The sequence below is a fragment of the Danio rerio genome, chromosome 12 (genome assembly GCF_052040795.2).
Source record: "Danio rerio strain M-AB ecotype USA chromosome 12, GRCz13ab, whole genome shotgun sequence".
NCBI lineage: Eukaryota > Metazoa > Chordata > Actinopteri > Cypriniformes > Danionidae > Danio > Danio rerio.
Window position 1 is genome coordinate 24,806,486 of NC_141032.1, and position 16,100 is coordinate 24,822,585.

At 36.5% G+C, this 16,100-nt stretch overlaps 1 protein-coding gene across 2 annotated transcripts in view; it reads left to right on the forward strand.

Moving 5' to 3' along the window:
- The window catches only part of polr2a (RNA polymerase II subunit A), a 28,361-nt gene that overhangs the window by 6,194 nt on the left and 6,067 nt on the right, over positions 1-16,100 (forward strand). Inside the window, exons 1-18 of one of the 2 annotated variants that reach the window (XM_087276224.1) lie at positions 9,020-9,359; positions 10,223-10,355; positions 10,494-10,630; positions 10,750-10,920; positions 11,226-11,507; positions 11,614-11,775; positions 12,588-12,808; positions 12,892-13,024; positions 13,110-13,234; positions 13,434-13,644; positions 13,751-13,960; positions 14,067-14,235; positions 14,336-14,430; positions 14,522-14,725; positions 14,896-15,118; positions 15,246-15,429; positions 15,650-15,821; positions 15,932-16,037. In XM_087276224.1, coding sequence (XP_087132350.1) covers positions 9,273-9,359; positions 10,223-10,355; positions 10,494-10,630; positions 10,750-10,920; positions 11,226-11,507; positions 11,614-11,775; positions 12,588-12,808; positions 12,892-13,024; positions 13,110-13,234; positions 13,434-13,644; positions 13,751-13,960; positions 14,067-14,235; positions 14,336-14,430; positions 14,522-14,725; positions 14,896-15,118; positions 15,246-15,429; positions 15,650-15,821; positions 15,932-16,037 — 3,025 coding nt within the window. In that variant the 5' untranslated portion in view covers positions 9,020-9,272. Of the gene's footprint in view, positions 1-9,019; positions 9,360-10,222; positions 10,356-10,493; positions 10,631-10,749; positions 10,921-11,225; positions 11,508-11,613; positions 11,776-12,587; positions 12,809-12,891; positions 13,025-13,109; positions 13,235-13,433; positions 13,645-13,750; positions 13,961-14,066; positions 14,236-14,335; positions 14,431-14,521; positions 14,726-14,895; positions 15,119-15,245; positions 15,430-15,649; positions 15,822-15,931; positions 16,038-16,100 lie in introns of those variants that run through there. The other variant, XM_087276225.1, reaches the window with a different exon arrangement.

Here is a 16,100-nt window from a genome sequence, read left to right on the forward strand (position 1 = left end):
TCTTAATACTTAATGTTTTGGAAAAATGACATGCTTTTGTATGAAAATACATTGAAATACTTGATCTTTCACAAAGTTCTTTCACAATTTACAGCTTAATTGTTTTCATTTACCATTCACCCTCAGACATAAAGGTACTGCGAGCTGTCACTGGGATGGGACCTTTTCAAAAGGTACAAATTTGTACTTAAAGGGTCCATATTGGTACCTCAAAAGTATATATCACCACATAAAAAATTTAAAAGGAACACTTTTGTACGTTTTCGATACTAATATGTATCCTTGAGGTATTATTATGAACCTTTCAGTTACAAATTTGTAACTTTTGAAAAGGTACCACCCCAGTGACAGCTCGCTGTACCTTTATTTCTGAGAGTGTTGGTGAACTATCTTTATTATCAAAATAAAATAAACCATGTTTCAACTGTTTTTCTCCATACACTCTCAGAAATAAAGGTACAGGAGCTGTCACTGGGGAAGTACCTTTTCAAAAGGTACAAATTTATATCTGAAGGGTTTATAATGGTACCTCAAAGGTACTTTTTAGGTATATTTGGGTACTAGTACGCCCCTTTGAGGTACCACTGTGGATTATATGGGTACAAATATGCATCTTTTGAAAAGGTACTGCCTCAGTGACAGCTCCTCTTCCTTTAATTCTTTATGAGAGTGTAGGGTGAAATTTAGTGTCACCTCTCACTGACAAAGGTGCAGAATTTGTCCCATACATGAGCTCATTTGTCCTTTTTTGACTGTTATGACATCATGGTGAAAATAACCCATCGAAAAAGGCTTTAAGACCAAGCAAAATCCTCAGTTGGGTATCGCTTTGGTGCAAGTTCAGCTAATCAGCTTTGGCCAATGCTAACAAGATTTTTCATAAGTCAAACATCCAGCTGTTCAAGAAAACACACAACCATGACATAAGAGCAGTCATCTTTTGCTACTGTAAGACTTTTATTTTTAATCTTGGATCTTATTCTTGAAACAAAAAAATAACCAAACAAAAGGTGTGAGGCACCAAAAACATACCATATTAAAATTGATTTGCTTACTATTTTAGATAAAAATGTCAAAAAGTTTGGTTATAATGACCATCAGGCAAGCTAATTCAGAATAATGCTTAAAATGTCACTAAAATGCAGTATTTAAAACTCATAATTACGTAGAAAACACCAAAAAAGGTGTATTATTGCAAAAAGGTCCACTTTTTAAAAACAAAGAACCACCCCTTTCACCAGGCTGGCTACAGGCCTGATAGTTTATTCATTCATTCATTTTCTTTTCGGCTTACTCCCTTTATTAATCTGGGGACGCCACAGCAGAGTGTACCGCCAACTTATCCAGCATATGTTTTATGCAGTGGATGCCCTTCCAGCGGCAACCCATCACTGGGAAACATCCATACACACTTATTCACACACACACACTACAGACAATTTCGCTTAACTTCACCTATACCGTTTGTCTTTGGACATGTCCTTTTAAGAATGCAAAATTAGTGTGAAGGGTGGACACATGCTTTTGCTCACCTTCAGAAGCAAGAAAACATGCTTCACAATGAAATGTGCATTCCTAGTCTATTATTGTTAGGCAAGAGAAGGTATGAAACTCCTGCAATCCATACGTGGGTTGATAAGTATTTGGAAAAATCAGGGATAAACTGTAATTGAAGTGCCATTTACTTTAGCACTCTGTTTTATTTACATCTTTTTTGCATCCCAACATTGACATTAAGCATTTTTCTTTCACAGCCATCAATCATAATGATAGGTTGTGCTGATTGTCATAAGTCTTAAATAACAGTAGAGTTTGATGATTAAAATACAGGCTGGGAAACATTTCTGCTTGGTGAGCTTAATTTCGCAAAAAGTTACTTTACCGTTTACAGTCATTACGATCTTAAAAACATGTCATTACGCTGCCTTGGTAGTTTTTTTTTAACCAAACAAGCATATATATGGAGCCTTGTGATTACTAAACTGGAACAAAAATGCTTCCTGAGAGCTCCTGATCGAAGCAGAGTAGTTCATTTTCTGCTGAAGCCTTCAGGAGCACATAGCCTCCATCTAGTGGTCACGATGAGCGTTTCAGCATATCTTCTGCAGTATAAAACACAACTGTCAACTTTATTAAATGAAATGAGTGTAGATAACTCAAAATGTACTGATAGTTAATTTTACTCATTTAAAGAGTTTTGAGCTCAGCGTTGAAGGTAATAAGTTAATGAAATACCTCATTACTTCAACTTAAATAGAGTAAGTTCACAGTACTCATATAGATTGTTTTTTAACTTAAATGGTGTGTTGCAATCGGTTTCCTCAAACGGTTTGAGTTGCCTTAACTTATTATGTTTTACAGTACTCAGTTGATTTGAGTTCTCTTCATTTATTGGGTTTTGCTGTGCTACAATTGCTTCATTTACTCAAATGGATTAAGTTCACAGTACATATTAGTATTCGTTTTTGAATCTAAATGGTTTGTTGCAATCGATTTCCTCAAATGGTTTGAGTTACCTTAACTTATTGGGTTTAACAGTATACATCATTCATTTTCCTTCGGCTTAGTCTATTTCAGAGGTCACCACAGTGGAATGAACCACCAACTATACTGGCATATTTTTTTATGCAATACATCACTTTAGCATCTCTTGAATATACAAATAAATGACATCTTAAACATGAAAGACAACTATAGATATGATACTCAAATAAAACTAGTGGTATTAAAACTGTATTGAAGATTGTGTTTTAGTTTCTAGAATAACATTGCAATAATAATATCCATGCGTGAGTGTAGCGATAGGGGTTGCATATTTATATTTACTTAAGCTTTAAATAAATTTATTATTGCCTTTTTATGCACCAAAAATTGTTTTAGTTCTAATTTTAGTTTGAGATATAGTTTGTAATCTGTTTTTTTTTATTTTTATCAAAAGGCAGACTTGAGTCTCTTCACTGGCTTAATGAATGTAATGATTCCAGAAGGAACTCTAAAAATGTGAAGCACACAATTGCGTAACTGAATTATTACGCTGTGAGCCACAAGGTGGTGCTGCAAGCCAATTTAAACTATTAACACTGCCTGAACAACTGCTCACGTTGAGATAAAATATTAACCCCCTAGCGGTCATCATTCCACAGGTGGAACTTTTATTTATTATGTCAAAACCAAACGTATATTAACAAACTATATATAATATGCATATATTTTTTAAGTGTGGGCTCCAAATCTGCGTTGACACTTAAGCAAGTAATGTGTAAACTTATGAGAATACATAACACAAGCTTTGTAGCAAACATTACTAAAGTGGACAAGGTAGTGTGCTGTGCTTAAATGAATGTACACTGCAATTATTTGTTTCACTTTTTCTTTATTTACAAAAAAAAAACTAAACACAAAATTATTAAGTACATAAACAAACTATTTTTGCAACAGGTAAAAACATTAAATGATCCACCAAGAAAAACTTTCCATTCACTTATATCAAAACGTCAAAACCATTTTGTTAAAAACAAAAGTATACTTTAGCTATAAAAAGACTTGATAATGGGGGAGAATTACAGTGTTCAACCACTTTTTTATTTATTATTCACCCTAAGACATTTGTTCATCTTTGGAGCACAAATTAAGATATTGTAGGCCAAATCTGAAAGCTCCTACATAGACAGCAAGGTTCTCAACTAGTTTAAAGGTATCAAACAGTTTTTATGTCTTTAGTGGTTCGATCAATGGTATTGTAACGCGACAAGAATAATTTGCGTCAACAAAACAATAACTTTATTCAACAGTTTCTATTAAATGTCAGTATAGGGTGCACATTCATGGGTTCATGTTTTACTTAAAATATCTTTAGTTTGTAATCCTGAAAATAAATGAAGGTGTCGGGAGATTGGAATAAGGATGAGTAATTAATAATTTCATTTTTGGGTGAAATTAAACCCAGAATTACAGTTCTGATATCACAAACGAACCCTTATAATGTTGTTCAAAACTCAGATGAACACTCATGGAGTAGTTGTAAATATTAGGCTGTATAATGGTGTTGGGTAGTGGCCTATTTATTTAAGCTTCCATAAATCCATCGTAAAACATAAAATATTTTTAAATGATACATTCAAATCACTGACTTGCAGCAGCTGCTGAATGACTGTTCCATAACAACTTCTTGGCTGGCTTGTGAATCTACGCATGTCAACAGTATTGTTGTAGGACTCAGGTTCAAACAAATATGGTTGTGCAAGAAAGTCAAGCACTTCTCTTACAGTGAAATTTACTGAAGCTTTTCCATGTGCAACTACTTACTAGGGTAATCGTGATACCGTTAATTGTTCTTACGATACTATAACAGCTGAAATATCACAATATCTAGTATTGCGATACTGTAATTCAGAACTCAAATATAAAGAAAACTGTCAGAAATACTATATTTTATGTTATAATAGGCCTACTTGAATGCAAGTATTATTTGCACCCCAAATTCTTCTCGTTTATTTTATAGATAACTGACCAAAAATACATTAAAATAAAGATACAAATTATGCCGAATGAAATTTGTTACAAAAGAGCATTTTTTTTCTAACAAAATTGAGCTATATGAAGTTTTCAAAACTTGTTTCAATGTCGCTTTTTTGGGTTTTTCATCTTTTAGTCTTCTCGGGTAACAATTCAAAGTAATTCAAAATTTCACTTTGTTAGTCGTTCTTTTAAAAAGATTGTTGCAGTCAGTAAAAAAACACATTAACAGTAACAGAAATGAACCGATTTAGATGTGCGTTCAAACTGAAGCGTTAGAAAACATGCAATAGGCTACCATAAAAGGTGCGAATTCTACACAGTTTTGCAACCTTAAAGGTCTCCACAGACTATTCAAATAAAATGGTTTATTGTTGCACAAACATGTGAGCATTTTAGTGACTTTTCCACATGAAACATTATCTATTGTGAATAAACCATTAATGACGATTCTACCGTTTACAAACTACAGTCGCACCACCAGTATTTTGGAGCCATAGTATTGCGATACTACCGTAGTACCCGTGCAACCCTACTAGTTACAGCCATTTAGTTATCTTCATTCCTCTATTCTTACTGGAGCTTCAGCTACAAATGAATCACATGCCATACGTCAAGTCAAAGGTCAGCCAAGTTGTCACTTAGACCAGTTGGTAGCCACAGGAAATTAGCTATTTGAGTTTCTAATTTTAAAAATGTAAATGTCAGTTTCAAAAACACACTGATCCACTTCATAAGACATGTTAACCCCTTGGTGGAGTATAGGTTAGTTTTACAACAGATTTACATGCTTTTAGATGATTCACCAAAGGGCCAGTACACAAGAACAGTATACAGCATGGAAGAGCCAGGATAAAACTGAAAACTACTCCAACTGTGTTTGTCTAACAGAAAAAAAGTCATATACATTGATGTAGGCCTAAGGGTGAGTAAATTATAGAGAAGGTGTCATTTTGGAGTGAACTAACACAAGACTTTCAGAACACAAAGACATTTTAAACTAGACATCTTTAAGATTTTCACTCATCATAGAACATGTGCTGCTATTGATGCGACAATAAAAGTTATTTAAAGTCTATTTGCCCAAAACACTTGACGCATCGCTAAAATAAAAATACATATTAAACAATAGTTATCTTTTGACGACCGGCTGTGAAATGTAATGAGCTTTATTATTTTATGAAAAAATAGATATATGATGAAGGGTCATAGTTTGAGATCTGGCACTCATTCGCTATCTTTCTTTTTTTGGATTTGTTAGTACTTGTTCAGTCTGTCAACCAAACCATAAAGCAGTCATTATGATTGTCAATTTGTGCATGTTATTTATAATTTTTAATTTAAATAGTTGTTTAGTCATTATAGAGTGTGAATTATGTGTGCTGTTTTGTTCTTTTGTAATTTCGAAACAATGATCCTGCATGTTGTTATACAGGCTCAATACAGTATAATTGCATTGTGTACATTTTCTATAATTTTATTTCATTTTTGATACTTATTCCTAAATGTAATATTTTGTTTATAAATTAATTAACATTTGCATTATTATTTTAGTGGGTGTATTTGGGTAGATTATAAACAATGCATCTTTTTTCCTGCTACTTTTGTATAAGTTTCCTAAAAATATTAAACAAAAACATTCTATAAAAACATGAATCTGAACTAATTTAACGGTTTAATACCGGTGTTCTGAATAAAAAGATGCTCATATGATAAATAGATTTAATTTAGCTTTTTATTCATATAAACACGACGCATTAAAAGTGACAGCTAACCCCTAATGACATTGTCTTTTACTTTCTCGTCATGATTTACATCAGGTAACAGGGATGCCAAAAAAATGTGATTCATTGTATATTCCATACGTTGAATATAATATCTAACATTTGTGCCCCATTATAAAGGTCTTGGACAACACGAGGGAGAATGATGACTCGTAAACGATGCCTTCAATTAAAACTAAGGGTCATTAAACTGTTACTTTTGAGACTTTTTTTTCTTTCAGCATTCCTGGTGAAAACATGAGTAGAAAACAGAATTGAGTCCTCCATGTTGTATCGACATGCACGCCACACAACTATACAACCATGAACTCGCCTGATTATTTTGTGTACTGAGAGAAGTATATCTAAGAGGAAGAATTTTTTTTTCTATGTACTGAAAAAAACAAAGATGCTGTCTGATTGAGACACTGGCTCGTATTAGTTTAGTGAAGGGTTTTTACGCAGAGCATAATGCTAATGTTAGCTAGCTCGCTTCACTTGAGTCTGGAGTTACGCAACTCGGCTTCCCTCTGCCCTGTAAACCCGCCCAAGTACACAAGCACAGACTCCATGTTTGTTCGTCTCACCGCCACTGTACCGCCATATACGTGACAAGCACTCAAAAACATACTTCTCTTGTATTATTTCTAATCAAGTGTCTAAACATCGATCATTAGATCGACTTAGACAGATCTTGACGTGACATTGTAATACTATCGTGCAAGAAACCGTTTTGACTTGCAAATATATTACGACAAAAGCTACTTTAAAAGCTTTAGAACCAATAACTAACTTAATTTCCATGAAGACAAACCAAATATGTAATCAATAATCCTGATAAAAGAGGGACTGTCTAACAGTGAGTCGACTGGGGTTTGATAACGTAACTTACATGAGCTCAACAAGCTCTTACTCCTTTATCCGATTAGCTTTGTTGAGATGAACGCTATAATCCAACTCCTCGAGTATAAAATACCATTCCTACTAAATCGATTGATCTTATTAAAGATTCAGAAACTAATTTGTTAAAATGTTAAATGTTAAAAAAACATCAGTGTTCAAAAATGTAATGTTAAAATACATGACTATCAAGCTTTGTGCTAACAGGCTAATAAGAACGTGATACGAGTAACACAATGTAATAAACAGCCACATCTAATGTTACACTGAAACTACGTGAAGACAAGACAGATTTCAGCGAAAACAGCCTTTTAAACAAAATGTATAAAACAATCATGAATGTTGGCTTTAAAAATTACAAGTGTATTTCTTGCCTGTATTACCAGTTAATTACCGTAAATTACAACATGTATAACGTTATACTTTAAACCCGTAATTCTACCTAAAAGAACAGTTAAAAAAACTATGTAATTTAACGTACTATTTTCTTTCTACACTTCAACAATATATACTTAATCCACATCAATAACCAAACAACGCTTAATTATCCTAAATAAACCCAAATACTTATAGCACACATTGACATTGTAAGTTACAAACTATAATTTTTTAGGAAACGGTGTCGTAGCCGTTTGATCTAGTGTTGTTTAATGTTCCTCTTCCACAAAGGATGGCGGCTACAAACTAACATTAGCAAAAGCTCAGCAGTCGCTATGTAACATCAATATACATTACCAAGCTTTCTTGACTAAGTTACACTCTTCACATGCGACAGTATTTAATATACTATACTATAAAGTTATATCATTTCGCAATAATGGTCTTGTTAATATGTATATAAAGACAACAAAAACGTATGCTAGCGCCTTTCTGTCGAATAACATGGCCTAAATGTATATTTCATTTTTTTCCCTATTTACACAACTACTATAACGTTATAATTTTCACATTGGTTTCAGAAAACATTAAACATTTAAAACCATAACGTTTCTTGAATGTGTTTTCATTAAAAATGTACAGTCCGAAGCCTTAGGCTTTCAGCGGAGTTTCCAGCGAATCATACCGAGAAAAGCGCGTGCCGTCCAGCCATTGTTTTAACTCGACCTCGTGGATTCTTGCATTTTCCCGTAAAACCCAAATAAAAGAAAAAAATCGTAATAAATAGTTCGGTGAATAATATTAAGCATACAAAATAAAGTCTAAATCAGTATTTTGAATTAAATAAAAATCAAATATAAAACCAAAATAATGTTGTTAATCCTCGACGGTAGGGGTAGGCCTCTTGCACGAGCTTCTTTTCCAGCTCTCTTAGCTGATCCAGAGCGAGACGGACGGAACAGCACGGGTTTTTTTTATTTTTGCTCATGGGGTGAAAAAATACCAGTCGGGTAAAATCGGCAATGCTCGTAAAGAAGGCGGGCAGTACGAATGTTATTTGACCGCCGTCAAATCTGGATTACAATTGGCCAAATACTTTAGCCTCATGAATAATAATAACACGTCTGACGAATAACGTTTCACTCTCACAAAATCTGTTTAATATTCAAATATTTCATGCACAATGACCCGCCCTAAGTTTGTAAGACCCTATAAAAACTTTTCATACGACTTGTCCCGCCTCCGCCTACACAGGATTCGCAGGAATCCAAAGCGCGTGACTCCATTGGCTCTGCGTCAGATTTATTGAATTTTTCATGAGCAGCGGCTTCACGGCCAATAAAGGCTCAGCAACATCGATTTATAACCCTCCCTCTGACTGTTCAGCCCCTGCCAAAAAGGCTGTGTAAACCTGTAGCAAAGCGGGCAGTCTATATAAAGACGTGTGAGAGCGCTTTGCTCTCAGATGCGCTTAGAGCGCACTGGAGTGTAGATCGGGGAAAGGGAAGGGGAGTGTCGGAAGCGACAATAGCTAGTATATAAACACAATTTTAAAAAGCACGTTGAATACCAAGCCACGGTGGGCACTGGGAAACCGCCATCGGACAGGTTCCGGTCACCATTGGGTGCCAGGAGAGTCTTGGTGGCGTTTCAGACTGGTGTTCCTTCTTACAAAGCGGCGTGCCGGGGGAGGACGCGTCTCTTTGAATAGACAGGATGCACGGACCGCCTTCCAGCGACAGCGCATGCCCATTGCGCCTCATCAAGAGAGTGCAATTCGGCGTCCTCAGCCCAGATGAACTTGTAGGTTTTGCTCTTGGAAGCTGGTATTCTCTTCATTCTTTGAGTATTGTTGTATTACTCAAATCATCCTCGTTTTAAGATCCTATTAAATACTTCTGTTAACATACATTGTCTTCTGTGAGCTTGTGTTTTGCTAACTTAGCCGGCTAGCCACTTCTTCCTCTAGTAAAGAGCATGTGTTTAGAAAGTTGAACAAACACTACACGAGAGTCCAATTTCTTTACCAATTAACAACACGACACGGAAGGCTTTATTTGGAGTTATACATTACAATTTACATTGTTTTTGTAATGTTTATGGTTTGTTTACTCGACTTGAAAATTTGAGTCACATGGCAGACCCTGGCTTGATCAAGTTTCCACATTGTCCCCCGTATCTCCCTAACTGGCAATAAAATGTTTTATGTGCATGAATTAATTCAAAGAGCTCAAATAAGTTCATTTGATGACATGCACTTATGATTTGCAATAAATATAAAGCATATGGCATATTTCTCAGTTCAGCTGTGGTGCTTTTTATGAGCAATGAAAGTAACTTATATTTGGTGTTTATTCATAACTGTCATCCTTTTAAAAATTATAACTGTATCCTAAAATATTTTCTATTAATACTAGTTTTAGAAATTTGACAATTGGTATTTTTCTGTGCAGTGTACTTCGAGTAACCCAGTTGTGTGACCATTAAATGATTTTGTTTACATGTTTAACTTGAGAGTTAAATGTCATCTGGTGAGGGATTCATATTTCGTTTAAAAATGATGCTCATTGCAAAGTCACCAGCCTTTATGGTGTCGAGCTTAAGTATTAAAGTTTGTTTTCAAAGAAAAGTATTCTTACTCTTGTGAATCATTTTGTTATTTTCAGAAACGGATGTCCGTTACCGAAGGGGGCATCAAGTACCCTGAGACCACAGAAGGAGGACGCCCTAAACTGGGGGGACTCATGGACCCCCGGCAAGGGGTTATTGAAAGATCAGGCAGATGCCAGACATGTGCAGGTGTGTTCATATATCTCGAAATGTATCTAATTATCAATATTTTTATACTTGGACAGTTCAAACTCATTTTTTTAATGTGACGATTAATTACGTTAACATTTCTAATCAATATACACTTTTTTTTTGCGCTTCTTTTAGGTAACATGACTGAGTGCCCTGGTCATTTTGGCCACATTGAGCTGGCCAAGCCGGTCTTTCATGTTGGCTTCATCACAAAGATCATGAAGGTCCTCCGCTGTGTGTGTTTCTTCTGTTCAAAGCTGCTTGTGGATGCGGTATGTCATTTCCTGTTTTGTTCAGTAATTCATAGTTACCCATAGTTGTTTCTATTTTAGTTTTTTTTATGGTCCGTGTATTTCTGTGCATTTTTAAATGTAAATTTTGTTTTATCTAGAACAATCCAAAAATCAAAGACATCCTGACCAAGTCTAAGGGGCAGCCTCGCAAGCGTCTGACCCACGTCTATGACCTCTGTAAAGGCAAAAACATTTGCGAAGGTGGAGAGGAGATGGACAACAAGTTTGGAGTTGAGCAGCCCGAGTCAGAGGACATCACCAAAGAGAAGGTACAGTCATACATGGGCCAAGTTTAACACACTAATGCGTTTAAAGCTGTTTTTTTTTTTTAGCTTACTCCCCTACTGTACAAAAACAAATTTTACTTTACTGTCCTGCTTTTAATCATTCCAGAAGTTTTTATGAAATGAACTCAAAGGGACTTAGTAAAGTGACACCAATCATATTTAATTTAAGTATTCAATTGTTTGATTTTTAAATTGTATTTTTATTATTGAAATGCTTTTGCCATGAAAATAGCCTTTGTTGCTGACATAACATTCAAAAATACATTACTTTTACTGTACGTCTTCAGGGTCATGGAGGCTGTGGCAGGTACCAACCACGCATCCGTCGCTCTGGCCTGGAGTTGTATGCTGAATGGAAGCATGTGAATGAAGACTCTCAGGAGAAAAAGATTCTCCTCAGCCCTGAACGTGTGCATGAGATCTTCAAGCGCATTGCAGATGAAGAGGACATAATCCTGGGCATGGACCCTAAATACGCCCGTCCCGAGTGGATGATCGTCACAGTGTTGCCTGTTCCCCCTCTAGCTGTCAGACCGGCTGTGGTCATGCAGGGCTCTGCTAGGAACCAGGTTAGTATTTCTTTGTAGCCAGAGGGAAAGTGGGCAGGTGTACCGCAAGGGTTAGTACTGATGACTGTTAGGTTTGATTCAATTGTATGTTTTCACCTTCCACCAGGATGATTTAACACACAAGTTGGCTGACATTGTCAAGATCAATAACCAGCTGAAGCGAAATGAGCAGAGTGGAGCAGCAGCTCATGTTATAGCAGAGGATGTCAAGCTGCTTCAGTTTCACGTGGCCACCATGGTGGACAATGAACTGCCAGGTCTACCTAGGGTAAGATTTACAGTATAACTCAGATGATGTTTATACACTTTGTAATGGTTATATGCTTATTAACTGGCATGATTTGTTAATGTAGTAGTGTTTATTAATGTTTTGTTAGTGATTGTAAATATAATTTATTGTAAATATATTTATTGTAAATTTTAGGTAGTTGTAATTGTGTAAAAGTAAAAAATGCAGCCTTGTCTATATAAAAATAGATGTTAGAATGCAATGTTTTAGTTTTTTACTTTAAGTGAATCAAACGTTTTTTGTTTTTTTTTTACCATGATTTAAAGAAGAGACACACACTGTCTGGGTGGCCTTTTATAGAATATTAATTTGACAGATTTAAAGGCTTTTCTATTTGGGTTTCTATTCGCAGTGCAGCAGTAATATACTAGTTGCAATATCCAAAATAAAAAAGTCAGTGTCATTTATCAGTATCATATATCATATCAAAGTATAAACATTCGAAAATATTTATTTATGATTTATAAAATGCAAAGATTTCTCTTTATAAACTTAGTTTGTTACATTTGTCTTAAGTTTAAGTAACTTACAAGATTTAATCATCATTAAATGGAACACTTGAGTTACTTGATTGTAAGATACTTAAAACATTAAATGATATTTTCCTTGCTTTTAATGTGTACAGATTAGTATACCCCTAAAATGCTGTTTACCTCAATACATAAAACACAAATTTGTTATTTGATATGGTTACATTTAATAGCATTTTGGTCCACTGAATTTAAAGTTGATGGGCCTAGCCAAGAGATTAGGACCATTAATTCAATATTTGTTAATTTTTTTTGTTTCAGGCAATGCAAAAGTCTGGTCGGCCACTGAAGTCCATCAAGCAAAGGCTAAAGGGTAAAGAAGGACGTGTCAGAGGTAATTTGATGGGGAAGCGTGTGGACTTCTCTGCCCGAACTGTCATCACGCCTGATCCTAACCTGCAGATCGACCAGGTTGGAGTACCCCGTTCTATTGCAGCAAACATGACCTTTCCTGAGATCGTCACACCCTTTAACATTGACAGGTACTATTAGAAATATATAATTCTCAAAGTATGCTTTCTGTAAAATGGATGTGATTGATAATTTTTTTTTCCACCTTTAACAGACTTCAAGAGCTTGTGAGGAGAGGTAACAGTCAGTACCCTGGAGCCAAATATATTATCCGAGACAACGGGGACAGAATTGACCTCCGATTCCACCCTAAACCAAGTGACCTTCATCTTCAGATAGGATACAAAGTTAGTTTTGCCAGTCTGTTGCGGTGGTTCATCAAAGTGTAGAGTATGCAACAAGCTTATTTGTGACCTGTTTTCTCTCCTTAAGGTTGAGAGGCACATGTGTGATGGGGACATCATTGTGTTCAACAGACAGCCTACGCTCCACAAAATGTCTATGATGGGCCATAGAGTTCGAATCTTGCCTTGGTCAACATTTCGACTCAACCTCAGGTATGCTGCAATAAGACTTGGTCTCCCTGATTAACAAAGACATGGGCAGGAATTGTATTGTAATGCATTTGAATTGAATAACGATTGCAAGTAATTATAAATACAGTTGATGATTTTGTTTAACAGCTTTGTTATTAAAATGACTTGATTATATGATGGTAACAAACATGTGTAAAGAGAGAATTGCTTTTATTTCTAGTGTGACGACCCCATACAATGCTGACTTTGACGGCGATGAAATGAACCTGCACTTGCCACAGTCTCTGGAGACCCGTGCTGAGATCCAGGAGCTGGCCATGGTGCCTCGTATGATTGTCACACCACAGTCCAACAGACCTGTCATGGGTATTGTGCAGGACACACTGACAGCTGTGCGCAAGTTCACCAAGAGAGATGTCTTCTTAGAGAGGGTGCGTTGACAACACAGTAGGGCTGAGTCAAAGAATCCAATTAGCTGTTAGAAACTACAGACATAAAAGGTTCATGCTAACAAAGTGCTCTTGCGCTTTATTTTAGGGTGAGGTGATGAATCTCCTCATGTTTCTCTCTACATGGGATGGCAAAGTGCCCCAACCAGCCATCTTGAAGCCTCGTCCCCTCTGGACCGGCAAACAGATCTTTAGCTTGATCATCCCTGGCCACATCAATGCCATCCGCACACACAGCACTCATCCTGATGAAGAGGACAGTGGCCCTTACAAGAACATCTCCCCTGGAGACACAAAGGTGCAGTAGTGTAGCCCAAGCATGGGCATATTTATGCCGTTATTTTTTATTTTTATATATATATTTTTTTTTGATTATTCACTTAATTTTTTGTGTATTTTTGCAGGTAATTGTGGAGAACGGTGAGCTGATCATGGGGATCCTGTGTAAGAAATCGTTGGGAACCTCAGCTGGATCACTTGTCCATATCTCATACCTTGAGATGGGCCATGACATCACAAGACTCTTCTATTCCAACATCCAGACTGTGGTTAACAACTGGCTCCTCATTGAAGGTAAAATAAGCAAATTGAGTTTGAAGGTTTTTCTCCTAATCAGGCTGATATTAAGTTCTAATCAATACGGTGTTTGTTCTTTTCTTCTTGTCTGCTTTAGGTCACTCTATTGGTATTGGAGACTCCATTGCTGATAAGGCGACATATCAGGACATTCAGAACACTATCAAGAAAGCCAAACAGGATGTGATAGAGGTGCGGTGGCATTGTTACTAAATATCAAGGCTCTGTTATAAGACGCTTGTGCACATGTTGACTTATTTTTCTGCTTCTGTTCTGCTCACAGGTCATTGAAAAAGCCCACAACAATGAGCTGGAGCCTACTCCAGGTAACACTTTGAGACAGACCTTTGAGAACCAGGTTAATCGCATTCTGAATGATGCTCGAGACAAAACTGGATCCTCTGCCCAGAAGTCCCTGTCAGAGTACAACAATTTCAAATCCATGGTGGTGGCTGGTTCAAAAGGGTCCAAAATTAACATTTCTCAGGTGAGAGCAGTCTTCCTTGTTTTAATGTTTAAAATTTTAATGGGGCGTTCATTGCCGACAACTCAATTTTAACCCTAAACCAGAAATGAGACTTTCTAAAAATGTACATGCAAATATTGTCAGATATCATAAATTTTGGTCTTTTATGCTTTTTCTGTTCACCCGTTTAGGTTATTGCTGTGGTGGGTCAGCAGAACGTTGAGGGTAAGCGAATTCCCTTTGGTTTCAAACATCGCACACTCCCTCACTTCATCAAAGACGACTACGGTCCTGAGAGTAGAGGCTTTGTGGAGAACTCTTATCTGGCCGGTCTCACACCAACTGAGTTTTTCTTTCACGCCATGGGAGGCAGAGAAGGTCTGATTGATACAGCTGTCAAAACTGCTGAGACAGGTAATGGGGTCTAAGCTTAAACCTTTTTCTGTAACACAAATTTCCAGTTTTAAATTTATATTATATGAAACTGTCAAAATGTCATCAGGTTTGTCTCCATGATTTTAATTTTTCTACTGAATGTCAGGTTATATTCAGCGTCGTCTGATCAAGTCTATGGAGTCTGTTATGGTGAAGTACGATGCAACAGTCAGAAACTCCATTAACCAGGTTGTCCAGCTGAGGTATGGAGAGGATGGGCTTGCAGGAGAGGCTGTGGAGTTTCAAAATATGGCCACTCTTAAGCCATCGCACAAAGCCTTTGAAAAGAAGTGAGTTTTTTGCATACATTTTGACAGTTAAGTATAAATGTCCAGTATTTTAAATTATATATAAAATGGCTAAATTGCCCTAAATCAAAAGGTTTAAAATTGTTATCACTTGTATCGTTTAAGTCATTTTAGGTCTTTGTTGATAGCCGATAGCGAGTGCCCACGTGATGTATACAAATGTCACTGATTCAACTGTCCACCTCTTTTTCCAATCACACAGGTTCAAGTTTGACTACGCCAATGAACGAGCTCTCCGCCGCACTCTTCAGGAAGATGTGGTGAAAGATGTGATGACCAATGCTCATGTCCAGAGTTCTCTAGAGAGAGAGTTTGAGAAGATGAGGGAAGACCGAGAGATCTTGAGGGCCATTTTCCCCACAGGAGACAGCAAGGTCTGTAACATTAAGCACCATCAATGCCCAAACACATGAACATCATTGGATATTTTGTAAATGTCTGAGGTGTGCAAATATAAAGACACAAACTGCTATGTTTTCTATAGGTGGTCCTACCGTGCAATCTGGCCAGAATGATCTGGAATGCTCAGAAGATTTTCCGCATTAACCCTCGGGCACCAACTGATCTCAACCCAGCACGGGTTGTGGACGGTGGGTTCAAAACATTGGTTTGTGGTTTTAAAAATCTGTAAATGTTAGATTTATTGTTTGATA